The sequence below is a fragment of the Oncorhynchus nerka genome, linkage group LG8 (genome assembly GCF_034236695.1).
Source record: "Oncorhynchus nerka isolate Pitt River linkage group LG8, Oner_Uvic_2.0, whole genome shotgun sequence".
NCBI lineage: Eukaryota > Metazoa > Chordata > Actinopteri > Salmoniformes > Salmonidae > Oncorhynchus > Oncorhynchus nerka.
Genome location: NC_088403.1, coordinates 26,222,108 through 26,243,434, shown reverse-complemented (window position 1 = coordinate 26,243,434; position 21,327 = coordinate 26,222,108). Strand labels below are relative to the sequence as shown.

The following is a 21,327-nucleotide window of genomic DNA, read 5'->3' as shown; positions in this document are numbered from 1 at the left end:
GTGTGCAAATGGAGTAAGGAGGTAAGTCAATAAATAGGCCAATAGTAGCGAAGTAGTTACAATTTAGCAAATTAACACTGGAGTGATAGATGTGCAGATGATGATGTGCAAGTAGAAAATACTGGTGTGCAAAAAAGTCAATAAAAATAATATGGGGATGAGGTAGGTAGTTGGGTGGGCTATTTACAGAAGGGCTATGTACAGCTGCAGCGATCGGTAAGCTGCTCAGATAGCTGATGCTTAAAGTTAGTGAGGGAGATATAAGTCTCCAACTTTTTGGAATTTGTTCCAGTCATTGGCAGCGGATAACTGGAAGGAAAGGCGGCCAAAGGAGGTGTTGGCTTTGGGGATGACCAGTGAGATATACCTGCTGTAGCGCGTGCTATGGGTGGGTGTTGTTATGGTGACCAGTGAGCTGAGATAAGGCGGATCTTTACCTAGCAAAGACTTATAGATGACCTGGAGCCAGTGGGTCTGGCGACGAATATGTAGCGAGGGCCAGCCGACGAGAGCATACAGGTCGCAGTGGTGGGTGGTATTTGGGACTTTGGTGACAAAAAGGATGGCACTGTGATAGACTGCATCCAGTTTTCTGAGTAGAGTGTTGGAGGCTATTTTGTAAATGACATTGCCGAAGTCGAGGATCAGTAGGATAGTCAGTTTTACGAGGGTATGTTTGGCAGCGTGAGTGAAGGAGGCTTTGTTGCGAAATAGGAAGCTGATTCTAGATTAAATTTTGTATTGGAGATGCGTAATGTGAATCTGGAAGGAGTCTAGCCAGACACCTAGGTATTTGTGGTTGTCCACATATTCTAAGTCAGAACCGTCCAGAGTAGTAATGCTAGTCGGGCGGGCGGGTGCGGGCAGCGATCGGGGGTAGAGCATGCATTTAGTTTTACTAGCGTTTAAGAGCAATTGGAGGCCACGGAAGGAGTGTTGTATGGGATTGAAGCTCGTTTGGAGGTTTGTTAACACAGCGTCCAAAGAAGGGCCAGATGTATACAGAATGGTGTCGTCTGCATAGAGGTGGATCAAGGAATCACCCGCAGCAAGAGCGACATCATTGATATATACAGAGAAAAGAGTCGGCCCGAGAATTGAACCCCCATAGAAACTGCCAGAAGTCCGGATAACAGGCCCTCCGATTTGACACACTGAACTCTATCTGAGAAGTAGTTGGTGAACCAGGCGAGGCAGTCATTTGAGAAACCAAGGCTGTTGAGTCTGCCGATAAGAATACGGTGATTAACAGAGTCGAAAGCCCTGGCCAGGTCGATGAAGATGGCTGCACAGTGCTGTCTTTTATTGATGGCGGTTATGATATTGTTTAGTACCTTGAGCGTGACTGAGGTGCACCTGTGACCAGCTTGGAAACCAGATTGCACAGCGGAGAAGGTACGGTGGGATGCGAAATGGTCCGTGATCTGTTTGTTAACTTGGCTTTCGAAGACTTTAGAAAGGCATGGCAGGATGGATATAGGTCTGTAACAGTTTGGGTATAGAGTGTCACCCCTTTTGAAGAGGGGGATGACCGCGGCAGCTTTCCAATCTTTAGGAATCTCGGACGATACGAAAGAAAGGTTGAAAAGACTAGTAATAGGGGTTGCAACAATGGTGGCGGATAATTTTAGAAAGAGAGGGTCCAGATTGTCTAGCTCAGCTGATTTATACGGATCCAGGTTTTGCAGCTCTTTCAGAACATCTGCTATCTGGATTTGGGTGAAGGAGAAGCTGGGGACGCTTGGGCAAGTAGCTGCGGGGGGTGTGGAGCTGTTGGCCGGGGTTGGGGTAGCCAGGCGGAAAGCACGGCCAGCCATAGAGAAATGCTTATTGAAATTCTCGATTATCATGGATTTATTGGTGGTGACAGTGTTTCCTAGCCTCAGTGCAGTGGGCAACTGGGAGGAGGTGCTCTTATTCTCCATGGACTTTACAGTGTCCCAGAACTTTTTGGAGTTAGAGCTACAGGATGCAAACTTCCGTTTGAAAAAGCTAGCCTTTGCTTTCCTAACAGACTGTGTGTATTGGCTCCTGACTTCCCTGAAAAGTTGCATATCGCGGGGACTATTCGATGCTAGTGCAGTACGCCACAGGATGTTTTTGTGCTGGTTGAGGGCAGTCAGGTCTGGAGTGAACCAAGGGCTATATCTGTTCTTATCTATCAAACCATTCACACACACACACACACACACGCAGGAACACTTCTTTATCAAAAGTGGCCTACATCAAAAGAAGCCAGAACTGGGCCTTGTTGACATAGCAGGGTGATTGAGACACAACTTGTGATTATGATACTTCAAGAAAACGAACCCCTGATGTCATCCAGCTATTACACCCACATATACACTGAGTGAGTGACATGCGAGAGAAAGGTGCGGACTGACAGGAAGATAGATGGGCAGGCAGGCAGACAGGCAAGCAGACAGCCATAAACTATTAAGACATGTACCAATCACACATAAATGCTACAAACATAAACCATAATTATGGGGAATGTTTTTATTTACTGGTTGTAAACCATTTCCCCTCACCCATCAGCGCCTGTGTTTTCACTTGCCACAAACCGCCACTATATAGAACTTTCAGAGCTGTGGTATCCACTTTTTTTCAATACAAACAGGAGGTGTGTGTGTGTGTTTATGTTTGGTTTGTGGAGTATGTAGAGTGTGGGTGAGAGGAGGCAAGATTTAGAGGAGAGAGAAAGAGGGAACGAGAGGGGGAAGGGAGGGAACGTGTGTGGACATGAAGACTCAGTTAGGGCCGCGGGACAGAGAGGGAGAAAAACATTAGTGGTTCAACAGGAATCGGATGACAGATCTACACACACATACATGCACCTCTTTCACTCACACACACATGTATGATCAATGTCCCTCTCACGAATCCCTCTCTGATATGGAGAAGAGCTTTCAGCAGTACCAGGTGTGTGAGTGAGTGAAAGGTGAGTGTCTGTGTGTGTTTATACTTGTGGGGACCAGAAGAATAGTAAACAAACAAATATTAGACCAACTGTGGACATGTTGTTAGTCCCCACAAGATCTTATGCTATTTCTAGGGGGTTTTGGGTTACGGTTAGAATTAGTGTTCGTTTTAGGAGATAGGGTTATTTTTAGGGTTAAGGTTAGGTTTAGGGGTTAGGGGTTAGGGAAAATAAGATTTTGAATGGGACTGAATTTTGTGTCCCCACAAGGTTAGCTATACAAGACTGTGTGTGTGTGAGAACCCGGTTTCATGTGCATATTCTTTCATTTTTCTGTTTAGTGATCAACAATCCTCCTTCTCAGTACCCCTTTTTATGCAGAGTGACGGTTGGCAATGTCTCTAGACTGTATCCCTTCATTCTCACATTCACTGTGTCAGGACATTTTCCACATGAGGCCAGAGCTGCTGACAGAGTTTGGGAACATTGGGTATATTTGAGTGAGTCAGTCCTAGGCTCAGGTTTATTTAGCATGTCTAAGACTTACAGTATGTCTCAGGAGTTCTGGGGTTTAATGTTAGACACCTAGTCTGATACCATCTCTATAGTGTGTGCCTTCAGCCCCCAATGCCCTCATTAACCAGCATGGAGCCCTACACCTGCATCTCTCCAACACACATACACACACATAATACTCTCGCATGCAATGTTTACAACATATTCTCACGCATAACTTGAACATTGATTGATACATCACTGCCATCTTGTGGCATTGAAACGTTTTGAATGCAATTGTTTTTCCAGAAGCAGTAATAGAAAAAATACTTGTTAGTGTTACTAGTGTAGCAAAGGTAAATAGCCTATTTGCAGTGCAGTGCCAAACAGTGGTCTATATGTCATACTCAACAGCAGAATGTGCTTAATGGAATGTGAAGGGCCACTTCACTTTTATGTCAAATATGTTCTTTGACTGTGTTGTGTAGGCCTGGCTTCATGAATTTGACATGACAATATCCTGAGATTATGTCACAAAATTGTGCCATCTGTGCTGAGGAGGTTAGAGGTTGCCCCTAACCACTGATACAAAGTCAGATGTTTTCTAATCACCTCAATGATAACATTTAGAATTAGTGTAGAATAATCTGATCCTAGATCTGATGTTAGGAGAGCCTCTACCTCGAGCCATGCAACAACGACACTTGACGCTACCCTACCGCGGACGCGCTCGAGCCAACACCACGCGACAAGAGTAGATACAAGATGGCGACCATTTTAGTATCAGAGGAATAAGTGCCTTGAAGGATAGGTATGGTACTTTTTCAATTTTCGCCTTTTTATTAATTTTTTTAACCAATTCGTGTCAGTTGTTATGGTGTACACATTCATCTGAAAACTAACTATTATGTTTGATAAACAATTCAAACCCTGACGCATGATCCCTAACGTATTTAGACTTGGCTCGACAAGATTAGCTTTGTTGCTGCTAGCCATGTAGCTAGCCATGTTACTCAACAAACTAGTTACTTTATACTTTATTATTTTACTAGCGATTATGTTTAGCTATATTACGTTAGATACTCGATGTGTGTTTATTTAGAAGATGCATACTGCCAGACAGAGAAAGAAAGCACAAGGGCACCTTAGGCGCGCGCACGAGCCTTTGATATCCTCCTCGATAAGTTTACGAGTAGGTTCTTGTCAGCAGTAACGTTAGCCGTGTTATAACTATAGATAGTTAGTGACATCAGGATAGAAGAAGGAGCGGTTAGTTACCAGTATTTTGGTGATATTGTTAGCTAGAGCTAGTTTTCAAAGTTGTCTTGCGGGGACAATTTACCAATCTCAGGTGAGTTAACGTTAGTGAAGTGGTAAACACGTCTGGGAAAGCTTGCTAGCTAAATTATCTGGTTTGAAAACACAAATCTCGCGCTTTTTGTTATCAGTGTTGACTGGGTAAAATGAAGCAGAAGCAAAGGGATGTCATTGCTAGTAACTGCCCACCAGATCTTTCGTGTATTAAAAAAAAACTAAACAATGTATCACGATTGTTGGTGGTTATAAAACAACAATTGCATTAAATCACGAATGTCTATGGTCATAAAACCACAATTGCATTGATTACATGTTATATAAAAACAGTGGTCAAAGGGGTACAATGTTGACAGACTCAGTCAGGGCATTCCAGCCAGAAACTCCTTCAGTGGTAACAGCTACCTATTTAAATCACACGAAGGCAATCTGGAATGGTAAATAAACACAGTTAGAACTTGGACCTGTGTAGTCAGGGTCGGCGCTGTACTGTTTCTCCTCCTAAATAGATTATAGATTGGTTCATGGAGAAGGGTAATAGTAGCTGGGACTGGCAGCCTCTGATCATCAAGTTTAGTTTCCCTTCTGATCATCCTATCCATCTCTTTCTTCATTCCCTTTCTTTATCCATCTCTTCTCTTGCCCCTTTCTCTCTGTAAGGCTGCCTGTACACATACAAAGGGTGCTCTACCCTCCCAGCTCAGCCCCTCTTTGTTTGCCAGGCTTAAGTCTCCCTTTGGCCCCATTGGGGGGTGATGATGATGGCGCTGAGACTCTAAAACAGGAACCCCCAACCCCATCAATTTTCAAACTGTGCTATGGAAGTGCCTACCCCCCCATGTTCGAGTTCGAGAGCTAACTGGTTAAATGTGTGACCACAAATTATTATAAAGACCAGAATGGGTTGTGGGTTAAAAAGCAAGACAAAAGGTTTTGGTACAATTGTTTTCACTAACAGGCATCTTGTAAAGCAAAGGATCTCTTCATACGATTTGGGTAAGGCCTTTACTGAGAAGAGATTAGAGATGTTTAAAGAGTTTTGTACAACTGCCTTTCTCAATCAGTCTCTCTCTTCTCTTTCTTCCTCCCCAGAAAAAGCCATGCCGTGGGACCACCCCGTTTCTGAGCTCGCCATGGTGATCTGAAGCCCCAGTGTGGACGTGTCACATCCACACTCACCTACCCACAGACACACACACGGACTGAGCCACCCAGCAAGTGTGTGCGATGGACAGGTGTAAGCACGTGGGGCGGCTCAGGCTGGCCCCAGACCACTCCATCCTCAACCCCCAGAAGTGGCACTGCGTGGACTGCAACACCACAGAGTCAGTGTGGGCCTGCCTGGGCTGCGCCCACGTTGCATGCGGCCGCTACATTGAGGAGCACGCCCTGCAGCACTTCCTGCAGCATCGCCACCCGCTGGCCATGGAGGTCAACGAGCTCTATGTCTTCTGCTACTTGTGTGATGACTATGTGCTCAACGACAATGCAACTGGAGACCTCAAGCTGCTGCGCTCCACTCTCAGTGCCATCCAGAGCCAGCGCTACGAGGTCACCACGCGCTCAGGACGCACCTTGAGATCGGCTAGCACCCCGCCCGACGCCCCCCAGCCCTGCGGCTCCAGTGAACTGCAGCTGAGGGACGAGGACCGCATGTTCACGGCGCTCTGGCACCGCCGCCGGGCACTGATGGGTCGAGTGTTCCACACCTGGTTCAGCCTGACGGAAGGGGGGAAGAGGAGGGAAGAGGAGGAGAGGCAGAGAGAGGAGGAGGAGGAGAGGCGGAAGGAGTTGAGGGAGAGGAGGAAGACATTGAAGAGGCAGCTAAAGGAAGCGTTGGAGAGCGCCCCACCAAGGAAGAGCCACCGCCTGAGGAGAGCCAGTCAGAGAGCTGCTGCCGCCGCCGCTGTCGCCCCCCGCCCCACACGGACACGCACACCCAGCACCACTTACACACCCCAGTCTCCCCTCAAACCCCGACCAAGAACCCAGAGCCCCGCCACTCCCACCCCCAAGAGAATGGGCCGCCCCCCTAAAACCCCCGCGCCCAAACCCACTCGCTACTCAACCCCTTCTTCCTCCACCAAAGGCAAACCCAGAGCCTCCTCTGTCCAAGCCCTGACTGCCCCCTCCCCAGCCCCCCGCCGCGCCCCCTCCAAACAGGGCGACTCGCCCCTCAAAAGGCGGCCCACTGTCACTCCGGGTGTCACGGGCCTGCGTAACCTAGGCAACACATGCTACATGAACTCCATCCTGCAGGTGCTGAGCCACCTTCACATCTTCAGGGAGTGTTTCCTCCGGCTGGAGCTGCTGGCCTCGGCCGTCCACGGCCAGCTGTTGGTTCCCAGCCCCGGGGGCCCAGTGTCATCCTCCCCGCTGGCCCAGAGGAGAGGCCCCCAGGTGGGCGTTGGGCTAAGTGGGGGGCCTCCAGAGCCCGGAGTATGGAGCTGATTCAGCCCAAGGAGCCCAGCTCCAAGCACATCTCCCTGTGTCATGAGCTGCACACACTCTTCCAGGTGATGTGGTCGGGCAAGTGGGCGTTGGTGTCGCCCTTCGCAATGCTGCACTCGGTGTGGCAGCTGATCCCAGCCTTCCGGGGCTACGCCCAGCAGGATGCCCAGGAGTTCCTGTGTGAGCTGCTTGACAAGGTGCAACACGAGCTGGAGAGCACAGGGACTCACATGCCACCCGCTGGTGTGTCAACCGGACAGAGACATCTCATCAAGCAGGTGCTCAGCGTAGTCAACACCATCTTCCATGGTCAGCTCCTCAGCCAGGTAAGAAAAAGAGAGAGGTACACACTCTCCCAAACACAGTTATACACAGACTGATACACAGTACACACTTTTATAATGATATAGACACACTTTTGTGATTCACCAGTCTGGACATGGATTAAAATGGATTGAAAAAGGGATTAAAAGGTTTTTACATTGATTAGTAGTGATCTTACTGGAGGGATTTGGATGGGAGCTTTTACTGCACAATGTGTGTGACTGTTACCACATTTATGTCTTGATAGTAATATAAAATAAATAGATATAAAATACAATATGTCAAAAATGTATCTGTCTAAATGTGCTTGGCTCCAATCAAGAAATGGGGACATTTCAATGGCAGATCAACACATTCTGAAGCTCCGTCATTTTAAAAGTTAATGGAAGGGTAAATCCATTTTGAATTCATTAACTTTTCGACAGAACCCCTTTTGATTTGAACGAAACCTTACATACTTGCCCATTGTAGAACGGCTCAGAAATGAACTTTTTGGACCTGAATGCCAAAACACTCGAAATACGTGTTCAAAGTTGACTCCTTTTGCATACCATACCATGAGACATCCATGTCTTCATCAATGGAAAAGATAAATGGTTGAGATTTATATAATTAAAAAGTTTACAAAAAGGGTTGTCAAACTACTATAATGACTTGATTTTTGTTTTGTTTTTGACTTTTTTTTTTCTTTTTCTTTTTTCTCTAACGTACACTACCATTCAAAAGTTTGCGGTCACTTAGAAATGTCCTTGTTTTCCATGAAATCCATGAAAAATTAATAGGAAATATAGTCAAGACGTTGACAAGGTTATAAATAATGATTTTTAATTTAAATAATAATTGTGTCCTTCAAACTTAAATTTTGTCAAAGAATCCTCCATTTGCAGCAATTACAGTCTTGCAGACCTTTGGCATTCTAGTTGTCAATCTTTTGAGATAATCTGAAGAGATTTCACCCCATGCTTCCTGAAGCACCTCCCACAATTGGATTGGCTTGATGGGCACTTCTTACGTACCATACGGTCAAGCTGCTCCCACAACAACTCAATAGGGTTGTGATCCAGTGACTGTGCTGGCCACTCCATTATAGACAATACCAGCTGATTGCTTCTTCCCTAAATGGTTCTTGCATAGTTTGGAGCTGTGCTTTGGGTCATTGTCCTGTTGTAGCAGGAAATTGGCTCCAATTAAGCGCCGTTCACAGGATAGGGTATGGCATGGCAAAATGGAGTGATAGCCTTCGTTCTTCAAGATCCCTTTTACCCTGTACGAATCTCCCACTTTACCACCACCAAAGCACCCCCAGACCATCACATTGCCTCCACCATGCTTGACAGATGGCGTCAAGCACTCCTCCAGCATTTTTTCATTTTATCTGCTTCTCACGAATGTTATTCTTTGTGATCCGAACACCTCAAACTTAGATTTCTGTCCATAATGTTTTTTTCCATTCTTCCTCTGTCCCATGTCTGTGTTCTTTTGCCCATCTTAATATTTTATTTTTATTGGCCAGTCTAAGATGTGTATTTTTCTTTGCCACTCTGCCTAGAAGGCCAGCGTCCCAGAGTCGCCTCTTCACTGTTGACGTTGAGACTGGTGTTTTGCGGGTACTATTTAATGAAGTTGCCAGTTGAGGACTTGTGGGGCATCTGTTTCTCAAACTAAACACTCTAATGTACTTGTCCTCTTGCCCAGTTGTGCACCAGGGCCTCCCACTCCTCTTTATATTCTGGTTAGAGGAAGTTTGCGCTGTTCTGTGAAGGGAGTAGAACACAGCAATGTATGAGATCTTCAGTTTCTTGGCAATTTCTTGCATGGAATAGCCTGCAGTTCTCAGAACAATAATAGACTGACGAGTTTCAGAAGAAAGGTCTTTGTTTCTGTCCATTTTGAACCTGTAATCGAACCCACAAATGCTGATGCTCCAGATACTCAATTAGTCTTTAAAACAGGCCAGTTTTATTGCTTCTTTAATCAGAAAACAGATTTCAGCTGTGCTAACATAATTGCAAAATGGTTTCCTAATGATCAATTAGCCTTTTAAAATGCTAAACTTGGATTAGCTAACACAACATGCCATTGGAACACAGGAGTGATGGTTTCTGGTAATGGGCCTGTGTAGATATTCAATTAAAAATCATCCGTTTCCAGCTACAATAGTCATTTACAACATTAACAATGTCTACACAGTATTTCTGATCAATTTGATGTTATTTTAATGGACAAAAATGTGCTTTTCTTTCAAGGACATTTCTATGTGATCCCAAACCTTTGAACACGTAAACTCTCACTTCTCATTTCTGAATATGTTGTAGCTTAGACCCTACTTTACCCTAAGCTACAACATATGTAAAGAGGCAGAGTTTACACGTTTTTAGGTAAAAGATGTAAAAGGTTCCAAAAGTTATATATACACTACCGTTCAAAAGTTTGGGGTCACTTAGAAATGTTGAAAGGCTAATTGATCATTAGAAAACCTGTTTGCAATTATGTTAGCACAGCTGAAAACTGTTGTGCTGATTAAAGAAGCAATAAAAAAATAAAAAATTAGACTAATTGAGTATCTGGAGCATCATCATTTGTGGGTTCAATTACAGGCACAAAATGGCCAGAAATAAAGACCTTTCTTCTGAAACTCATCAGTCTATTCATGCTCTGAGAAATTAAGGCTATTCCATGCGAGAAATTGCCAAGAAACTGAAGATATCGTACAACGTTGTGTACTACTCCCTTCTCAGAACAGCGCAAACTGTCTCTAACCAGAATAGAAAGAGGAGTGGGAGGCCCCGGTGCACAACTGGGCAAGAGGACAAGTACATTAGAGTGTCTAGTTTGAGAAACAGACGCCTCACAAGTCTTCAACTGGCATCTTCATTAAATGGTGCCTGCAAAACACGTCTCAACTTCAACAGTGAAGAGGCGAATCCGGGATGCTGCCTTTCTAGGTCATTGGCAACATTAACAGTGTACACTATATTTCTGATCAATTTGATGTTATTTTAATGGACAAATGTCCTTGTTTTTGATAGAAAAACACATTTCTAAGTGACCCCAGACTTTTGAACAGTAGTGTATATATTTAAAAAAAAATATATATAAAATAGTTTCACAACCCTGTTTGTAAGCAGTTTAAATTATATCAAAACTCAACCATTTATCTTTTCCAGTGATAAAGACATGAATGTCTCGCCCTGTTGGGTGGGGTATGCAAAACTTTGAACACCTTTAACTCCTGAATGTTTTAACATGTACGGAAAGTTTTGTTTAAATCAAAAGGGATCCTATCTAAAAGGGATTGAATTCAAATCGATTTACCCGTGAGTGAGTGTGACTGAACGTGTGTACTTTCTGCTTCGGTGTATGTGAAAGAGAGGAGTGTCTTGAGTTATCTGAGCATACACGCACACCTGCTCTTTCCTAACAAGGGGGTGTGTGTGTGTGAAGGGGGGCAGTGTTTCTAAAGCTGTGTATCTGAAGACAATCCAGTTCCTGTGTGTGCTACTGCATTAGTTAGCTCAGCTGCCCTTGGCTTGCCTTCACACAACTCTATCTCTTTCATCCTCACTTTCTACCCCTAACTCTCTCTTTCTCCCTCTCTCTCTGCCCCGCCTCTTTCTATCGCTCTCTCTTCTCTTCCCCCTCCATCAGGTGACGTGTCTTGCATGTGACCACCGCTCCAACACGGTAGAACCCTTCTGGGACCTATCGCTGGAGTTCCCTGAGCGTTACCACAGCAACAGCCGGGAGAGCGCAGCGCAGGTCTCGTGCCAGCTGACGGAGATGCTGGCCAAGTTCACGGAGACCGAAGCCCTGGAGGGCAACATCTACGCCTGCGACCAGTGCAACAGTGAGTGACCGAGGCACACATACAAAAATGTACACAGTGAGCACACACAAACACATTCATTCAATGGTATGATTGTTAGAGGTACAATAATTTTGCCAAAGCAGTTAGTTTTCTCGATTAATTTTTAAAATAATAATAATAAATTCTGTCTCTGCATGTCAAACTACCATCCAGTGCTATAGTAAGACTGACTATTCACATTCACACAGCCCTGTCCAGAGCATGTGAGCGGAGCTGGAGCAGAGCGTGCTGAATTTGAATGGAGCATGGCGCGAGTTTCCCAAAGACTGGAGTGTCTGCCTTCTCGCCCACTCCAATTTCGCTCCAGTAGTGCTCACTTCACAAGCTCAGGGCATGCCCGGACCAGCATGCATTTGTAGTCTACTTGTGTGCTGCTTTAGCCCCTTGCTTTAGTTACTGTTATTCTAGTATGCTATATATTTTCAGAAAGGAACTGATATAACACACAGGTGAAAAATCAAGGTGCCTTACAAAGATGAGGAGGACCAAGAGCAAGAGGGGGAGGGCAGTGATGTTTGGGGTCCACAACAAAAAATATCACTGGAATCTGAAAAGACAGGTATCCCGAAAGCATGATGGTGTAATTAGTAGGTGCACATGCTAACAGAAAGGAACGGGGTTGGTAGCTAGCTAAGTGTGTCATTGTAGCAAAGTATTTATTAACCAAAAATCAGATCTCTTAACCTCTAGCGACGAGCAATCCTGTATCCGGGAGCGTAATCATAGCCTCAAGCTCATTACCATAACGCAACGTTTCCTATTCATGAAAATCGCAAATGAAATAAATATATTCAAACACAAGCTTAGCATTTTGTTAACTACACTGTCATCTCAGATTTTCAAAATATGCTTTTCAACCAAAGCTACACAAGCATTTGTGTAAGAGTATTGATAGCCTAGCATAGCATTAAGCCTAGCATTCAGCAGGCAACATTTTCACAAAAACAAGAAAAGCATTCAAATAAAATAATTTACCTTTGAAGAACTTTGGATGTTTTCAATGACGAGACTCTTAGTTAGATAGCAAATGTTCATTTTTTCCAAAAATATTATTTGTGTAGACGTAATAGCTCCGTTTTGTTCATCACGTTTGGCTAAGAAAAAGACCGGAAAATGCAGTCACTTACAACGCCGAACTTTTTTCCAAATTAGCTCCATAATATCGACAGAAACATGGCAAACGTTGTTCAGAATCAATCCTCAAGGTGTTTTTAACATATCTATTCGATAATCTATCAGTGGTGGCAGTTGGCTTTTCATCTGAAGCAAACGGAAAATACTGCAGCTGGAGATTACGCAATAATTGCGACGGAGGACACCAAGCGACCACCTGGTAGATGTAGTCTCTTATGGTCAATCTTCCAATGATATGCCTACAAATACGTCACAATGCTGTCGACACCTTGGGGAAGCGACAGAAAGCCTAAGCTCATTCGTGGCCCATTCACAGCCATATAAGAAGTCATTGGCATGAGGCTGTTTCAAAAAATGCGGCACTTCCTGATTGGATTTTTATCTGTTTTTTTTCTGTAACAGCAGTTCTGTGGCACTCACAGACAATATCTTTGCAGTTTTGGAAACGTCAGTGTTTTCTTTCCAAATCTGTCAATTATATGCATAGTCGAGCATCTTTTCGTGACAAAATATCTTGTTTAAAACGGGAACGTTTTTCATCCAAAAATTAAAATAGCGCCCCCTATATACAAGAAGTTAAACCCCCTACGGTCTCTATCTGTGCACCGTGGAATTCTAATTAGCATAATACAAAAATCCCCATAAAAATCTCTGTTAAGATATTTTTTTTTTGCATTGGACGCATCTCCATCCACTGCATCTGCCTATGTCTCATTTCCGCACCTGCGGTGACAGAGCTAGAGCGGTGTTTCTCACCATGAGGCATCCCGAAAATTGGTCTTCACACAAATCGTCTGTAATTTCTTCTTAGCTAGCTACATAGCCGTCTTTGTATCAAAGATAATTGCGTAATTATCGTATTTCGTCATCCTAACGCAGTCTACACTGCTATCTGCCCAGCAGCTAGCCAGCTAGCCAGCTAGCTAACGTCCACCGTCTATCGAATAGCAGCACTAAAAACTATTACACTCAACTGAATGACCTGATTAGTGTAGTGTTAGCTAGCTACATAGTTGTCTTTGCTGTCTTCGTATCCAAGATAATTGTGTAATTTAGAGTGTGTAGTCTTAGAGTGATTATCTTAATTTACCGAGGTTAGCTAGCCAGCTATTTGTCGTCCTTAACGTAGGAGACACTACTAGCTAGCCAACAGCTAGCCAACGTCCACCGAATTGAACTTCCTCACTCAACAACCCGGTCGCATTCCGCTTCGCTCCACAGGTAGTATCACATTTTCATTTCATTACAGTACAACGGTTTGATTTGTTTGATCGTAGCTAGCTACATAGCTAGCTACATAGCCGTCTTTGTATCAAAGATAATTGTGTAGTCTAGAGCGATTTTCTAGGTTAGCTAGCCAGCTATTGTCGTTCTTTTAACGCAACGTAACGTAATCAACACTGCTAGCTAGCCAGCTAGCCCCCGAATAGCAGCACTGTCGAAACTATCACACCCAACGGAACGACTTGATTAGTGTAGTGTCAACAACGCAGCCACTGCCAGCTAGCCTACTTCAGCAGTACTGTATCATTTTAATCATTTTAGTCAATAAGATTCTTGCTACGTAAGCTTAACTTTCTGAACATTCGAGACGTGTAGTCCACTTGTCATTCCAATCTCCTTTGCGTAGCCTCTTCTGTAGCCTGTCAACTATGTGTCTGTCTATCCCTGTTCTCTCCTCTCTGCACAGACCATACAAACGCTCCACACCGCGTGGCCGCGGCCACCCTAATCTGGTGGTCCCAGCGCGCACGACCCACGTGGAGTTCCAGGTCTCCGGTAGCCTCTGGAACTGCCGATCTGCGGCCAACAAGGCAGAGTTCATCTCAGCCTATCCCTCCAGTCCCTCGACTTCTTGGCACTGACGGAAACATGGATCACCACAGATAACACTGCTACTCCTACTGCTCTCTCTTCGTCCGCCCACGTGTTCTCGCACACCCCGAGAGCTTCTGGTCAGCGGGGTGGTGGCACCGGGATCCTCATCTCTCCCAAGTGGTCATTCTCTCTTTCTCCCCTTACCCATCTGTCTATCGCCTCCTTTGAATTCCATGCTGTCACAGTTACCAGCCCTTTCAAGCTTAACATCCTTATCATTTATCGCCCTCCAGGTTCACTCGGAGAGTTCATCAATGAGCTTGATGCCTTGATAAGCTCCTTTCCTGAGGACGGCTCACCTCTCACAGTTCTGGGCGACTTTAACCTCCCCACGTCTACCTTTGACTCATTCCTCTCTGCCTCCTTCTTTCCACTCCTCTCCTCTTTTGACCTCACCCTCTCACCTTCCCCCTACTCACAAGGCAGGCAATACGCTCGACCTCATCTTTACTAGATGCTGTTCTTCCACTAACCTCATTGCAACTCCCCTCCAAGTCTCCGACCACTACCTTGTATCCTTTTCCCTCTCGCTCTCATCCAACACTTCCCACACTGCCCCTACTCGGATGGTATCGCGCCGTCCCAACCTTCGCTCTCTCTCCCCCGCTACTCTCTCCTCTTCCATCCTATCATCTCTTCCCTCTGCTCAAACCTTCTCCAACCTATCTCCTGATTCTGCCTCCTCAACCCTCCTCTCCTCCCTTTCTGCATCCTTTGACTCTCTATGTCCCCTATCCTCCAGGCCGGCTCGGTCCTCCCTCCCGCTCCGTGGCTCGATGACTCATTGCGAGCTCACAGAACAGGGCTCCGGGCAGCCGAGCGGAAATGGAGGAAAACTCGCCTCCCTGCGGACCTGGCATCCTTTCACTCCCTCCTCTCTACATTTTCCTCTTCTGTCTCTGCTGCTAAAGCCACTTTCTACCACTCTAAATTCCAAGCATCTGCCTCTAACCCTAGGAAGCTCTTTGCCACCTTCTCCTCCCTCCTGAATCCTCCTCCCCCTCCCCCTCCTCTCTCTCTGCAGATGACTTCGTCAACCATTTTGAAAAGAAGGTCGACGACATCCGATCCTCGTTTGCTAAGTCAAACGACACCGCTGGTTCTGCTCACACTGCCCTACCCTGTGCTCTGACCTCTTTCTCCCCTCTCTCTCCAGATGAAATCTCGCGTCTTGTGACGGCCGGCCGCCCAACAACCTGCCCGCTTGACCCTATCCCCTCCTCTCTTCTCCAGACCATTTCCGGAGACCTTCTCCCTTACCTCACCTCGCTCATCAACTCATCCCTGACCGCTGGCTACGTCCCTTCCGTCTTCAAGAGAGCGAGAGTTGCACCCCTTCTGAAAAAACCTACACTCGATCCCTCCGATGTCAACAACTACAGACCAGTATCCCTTCTTTCTTTTCTCTCCAAAACTCTTGAACGTGCCGTCCTTGGCCAGCTCTCCCGCTATCTCTCTCAGAATGACCTTCTTGATCCAAATCAGTCAGGTTTCAAGACTAGTCATTCAACTGAGACTGCTCTTCTCTGTATCACGGAGGCGCTCCGCACTGCTAAAGCTAACTCTCTCTCCTCTGCTCTCATCCTTCTAGACCTATCGGCTGCCTTCGATACTGTGAACCATCAGATCCTCCTCTCCACCCTCTCCGAGTTGGGCATCTCCGGCGCGGCCCACGCTTGGATTGCGTCCTACCTGACAGGTCGCTCCTACCAGGTGGCGTAGCGAGAATCTGTCTCCTCACCACGTGCTCTCACCACTGGTGTCCCCCAGGGCTCTGTTCTAGGCCCTCTCCTATTCTCGCTATACACCAAGTCACTTGGCTCTGTCATAACCTCACATGGTCTCTCCTATCATTGCTATGCAGACGACACACAATTAATCTTCTCCTTTCCCCCTTCTGACGACCAGGTGGCGAATCGCATCTCTGCATGTCTGGCAGACATATCAGTGTGGATGACGGATCATCACCTCAAGCTGAACCTCGGCAAGACGGAGCTGCTCTTCCTCCCGGGAAGGACTGCCCGTTCCATGATCTCGCCATCACGGTTGACAACTCCATTGTGTCCTCCTCCCAGAGCGCTAAGAACCTTGGCGTGATCCTGGACAACACCCTGTCGTTCTCAAATAACATCAAGGCGGTGGCCCGTTCCTGTAGGTTCATGCTCTACAACATCCGCAGAGTACGACCCTGCCTCACACAGGAAGCGGCGCAGGTCCTAATCCAGGCACTTGTCATCTCCCGTCTGGATTACTGCAACTCGCTGTTGGCTGGGCTCCCTGCCTGTGCCATTAAACCCCTACAGCTCATCCAGAACGCCGCAGCCCGTCTGGTGTTCAACCTTCCCAAGTTCTCTCACGTCACCCCGCTCCTCCGCTCTCTCCACTGGCTTCCAGTTGAAGCTCGCATCCGCTACAAGACCATGGTGCTTGCCTACGGAGCTGTGAGGGGAACGGCACCTCAGTACCTCCAGGCTCTGATCAGGCCCTACACCCAAACAAGGGCACTGCGTTCATCCACCTCTGGCCTGCTCGCCTCCCTACCACTGAGGAAGTACAGTTCCCGCTCAGCCCAGTCAAAACTGTTCGCTGCTCTGGCCCCCCAATGGTGGAACAAACTCCCTCACGACGCCAGGACAGCGGAGTCAATCACCACCTTCCGGAGACACCTGAAACCCCACCTCTTTAAGGAATACCTAGGATAGGATAAAGTAATCCTTCCCCCCTTAAAAGATTTAGATGCACTATTGTAAAGTGGCAGTTCCACCGGATGAACGCACCAATTTGTAAGTCGCTCTGGATAAGAGCGTCTGCTAAATGACTTAAATGTAATGTAAATGTAGCGTGTGAACGGTTTGGCCCACAAACTATTTTGACCCCTCTCACGAACATGATGGTGTTCTCCGTTTTGCTCTACGACCCCCACAAACGGCTTGGGACTCGTCTGAAGTTGGTACAGCCGATCTGCCAACTTCTAACATCCAAACAGTTTGGGCTACACACTAATATGACCCTTCTGTGCAAAGGTGAGACTCTCACGAACAAGTCGGTTGTTTTGCTCTAAGACCACAGGCCTTTCAAGACTCGTCTGAAGGTCCCCCGGTACCAGATGGAAAAATGAATGGAAGTACACTACCGTTCAAAGGTTTGGGGTCACTTAGAAATGTTCTTGTTTTTTAAAGAAAAGCACATTTTTGGTCCATTAAAATAACATCAAATTGATCAGAAATACTGTGTAGACATTGTTAATGTTGTAAATGACTATTGTACCTGGAAACGTTGGATTTAAAAAAAATGTAATATCTACAGAGGAGGTCCCATTATCAGCAACCAACAGTCCTGTGTTCCAATGGCACGTTGTTAGCTAATCCAAGTCTAGAATTTTAAAAGGCTAATTGATCATTAGATTATGTTAGCACAGCTGAAAACTGTTGTTCTGATTAAAGAAGCAATAAAACTGGCCTGCTTTAGACTAGTTGAGTATCTGGAGCATAACCATTGGTGGGTTCGATTACAGGCTCAAAATGGCCAAAAACAAAGAACTTTCTTCTGAAACTTGTCAGTCTATTCTTGTTCTGAGAAATGAAGGCTATTCCATGTGAGAAATTGCAAAGAAACTGAAGATCTCGTACAATGCTGTGTACTACTCCCTTCCCAGAACAGCACAAACTGGCTCTAACCAGAATAGAAAGAGGAGTGGGAGGCCCTGGTGCACAACTGAGCAAGAGAACAAGTACATTAGTGTCTAGTTTGAGAAAGACGCCTCACAAGTCCTCAACTGGCAACTACATTGAATAGAACCCGCAAAACAACAGTCTCAACGTCAACAGTAAAGAGGCGACTCCGGGAAGCTAGCCTTCTAGGCTGTGTTCTTTTGCCCATCTTAATCTTTTATTTTTTATTGGCCAGTCTGCGATATGGCTTTTCTTTGCAACTCTGCCTAGAAGGCCAGCATCACGAAGTCACCTCTTCACTGTTGACATTGAGACTGGTGTTAAATACATGTATCAAATAAAAATAACATGTTTGCTGATCTTTCTTATATCTCTCAGATATAGGACAGACATTTCAGAACAAACTTAATTTAGTCCCCCCCCCCAAAAAATCTATTTTCATAAAATTATAATATATTTTTGTTATAGTTCAACGTGTGTTCAAATTCCAAATCAAATAGCTAAATGAGCCCGTGATGCCCGGGGTGACCAGTGTAGAACCACCTCGCCCGGATTAGACAGGGCTATAAGACTCTTATGGGTTAAATGTTTAGTTCATTTTCGTTCTATTATCTATACAATAGGCCTGGCATATTATCTCTTTCAAGGAGGTAAGCACTGCTCCATGAGTGCGATTTCCACACGCTCAACACCTCACAACTCTGGCCCTGTCTGAGGTGTCCCTCTAGTGTGCAAGTTTAGTTTTACAGTGTGGGTTAATGCTCACTCTTGTCTCTAGGTAAGCGGCGGAGGTTCTCCTCCAAGCCCGTCATCCTGACTGAAGCTCAGAAACAGCTGATGGTTCACAAACTGCCTCAGGTCCTGCGCCTGCACCTCAAACGCTTCAGGTACTGACCGCATTATGACCACATGATGACCATAACATACCCATGCACCTCAAACACTGCAGGTAACCATTGAGCACATAGCAATTGCTCAAGAACCATAACACAACCATGCATTTGAAACACTAGCTGTCTTATTTGGTGATTTGGTCTGTTGACGTGTTCGTTGAGTGTTCTGTGCTTGTGATTGCTTGTCAGGTGGTCTGGGAGAAACCACAGGGAGAAGATTGGGGTCCACGTCAGCTTTGACCAGCTCCTCAACATGGAGCCATACTGCTGCAGAGACCCCTCCCCCAAGGGCTCGCCATGCTCCAGTCCCACCCCCGCTGGCTCCCCGAGCACCAAACACTTCCTGTACGAACTGTCCTCTGTGGTGATGCATCATGGGAAGGGCTTTGGCTCTGGCCACTACACTGCCTACTGCTACAACAAAGAAGGAAGTAAGAACATCTCTCACTCACACGCAAAATGCATTTTTACGTAAAAATTACAAATCCAAAGATGACACACAACCTTCTCTTGATATATTTTCATGGAATCTACCTACAGCTAATACCTATTCTCTTCTCCTTCTCTCAGGGTTCTGGGTCCACTGTAATGACTCTAAGCTGAACGTGTGTTCTGTGGAGGAGGTGTGTCGCGCCCAGGCCTACATACTCTTCTACACGCAGCGCTTCACTCAGGACAAAGACAGGCCTCTATAGGACCAGAACCCACTGAGCCCCGCCCCAATCCTCCTCCTTTGTACCTCAGCAGTCCAGTGACATGTCATCATCAGCATTACCACCACCAAAACATCTCAACCCCCCCCCCCTCTCTCACACTCTTTCTTTGTGGGCATTTTATCTCCTCTGGGGGGAGGAATGATTCATTGTATCATTATTTTTCTAAGAGAGACACACTCATTTTTTTTTTGTCTTCGTGAATTTCTTGTACATGTTGTTTATATGGGTTTTAAAAGAAAAGTCAAACGTGTTTGATAGTGTATAGGTTAATTTTATCAAGAGTATCAGCCAAGTTGTGAGTTGTATTATAGACACGCCTTTACAGGAGTAGAGACAGACTTTGGCCAGGTGTAATCTGTAGTTCAGATTTATGTCAACCTTTCTGCTCTTCTGTGCTCTATTTTTCTTAAAACGATTTGAATCAACTAAAATGTTTCTCACAGCCACTTTAGACAGTTGACCAAAGGATGTCAGTCAGTCAAATTCTCAAATGGAATGTAGATAATTCCCTCCATAAATAGTCTTTAGAGTTTAACCCTTTTTGGTGTGCCAAGAGATGGAAGGGGAAGTGAGACAACTCACTCCTATCTTCTGGTTCATATACAGTCAATGAACTAAGCAGGCCAGACCCAGCTGCTAATGCATTGGTGCCTATGGGAGAGCCACCACTTATTGGAATGGAACAGTGACATTTAAAAAAAGAAAAGGTAAACAGCCTGAGTGGGACATCTTAATTAATCCACCATCTTTGGTATCGCTCTCTCTAGTAAGTCTGGTCGGTCAGGAAATGGTGCATAATTAACTACTGACCTCACGCCAAAGCACGAGGGAAACGTTTAAAAAGTATCTCAGATTCTCCAAAAACAATTACAGAACATTTGCAAGATATATTCTTTGACTGGTTTTGGGAAATCTATTTTATAACCAGTTTCCAAAGGGATGTTTATTTTTAGCTGAATCCTGCCCTCTGTCTTCAGAATGTAGATGTCTTTCGTGGTGCTGGTGCTTTTAGGCTTGGTATCCCTACAGCAGAAACAAGTGTCATAGAAAAGTGCCCTTCGTTATCAGAACATATCTATTTTTGTAGTTCCCTTGCCATAAGTGTATTTGGTATCAGTTCTTTGTAGCAGAGACTGTAAAATGCAGTCTCACCCAGGCCAGCATTTAGAATATATTTTTGTGTACTCGGACATTGAGGATTTTTCACAAAAGTTGTTTTAAAAAAACAGGGCCACTGACTGTTAAAGAGATTTTTTTATAGTTTTGTAATTGATTCCTTCCCCCCCAGCAGGTCTGACCCGTTTCGTGTGTGTATACCAGCATATGTGTTCACACAATATAGTTGGCTCTGTATAATGTATGTATAAAATAGCCAGACTGATGCAAGTAGATCCTTGCTGCGTGTGAGAAAGATATCTCCATGCTGGTACTAGCTTAACTGTTCAACCTAAATGCTGTTCATCTCTACATTCACCTTTTGGTGAGAATTCAAAGCACATTTCCACTTCATCCTTTTTTCTGTCCGATATGTTTGTCTGCATTGTGCTCATACTGCCTCGGGTGTGTGTACATTTATGGAAGTGATACTATGCAAATTCTTACCTCAATTTTTATAGAATTACCTCAAAATGAGAATATATTTCCATTTTTCTAAGAAAACACG

At 45.4% G+C, this 21,327-nt stretch overlaps 1 protein-coding gene across 1 annotated transcript; it reads left to right on the top strand.

Annotated features, from left to right (window-relative positions):
• Nucleotides 1–4,121: 4,121 nt before the first annotated feature.
• Nucleotides 4,122–21,323, top strand: LOC115133020 (ubiquitin carboxyl-terminal hydrolase 44-like). The gene is given in 7 exon segments (XM_029665837.2): nt 4,122–4,226; nt 5,822–7,163; nt 7,166–7,506; nt 11,153–11,351; nt 18,834–18,942; nt 19,138–19,379; nt 19,519–21,323. Coding segments are annotated over 6 exon segments (2,223 nt in total). The 5' UTR covers nt 4,122–4,226; nt 5,822–5,956; the 3' UTR covers nt 19,644–21,323.
• Nucleotides 21,324–21,327: the final 4 nt, after the last annotated feature.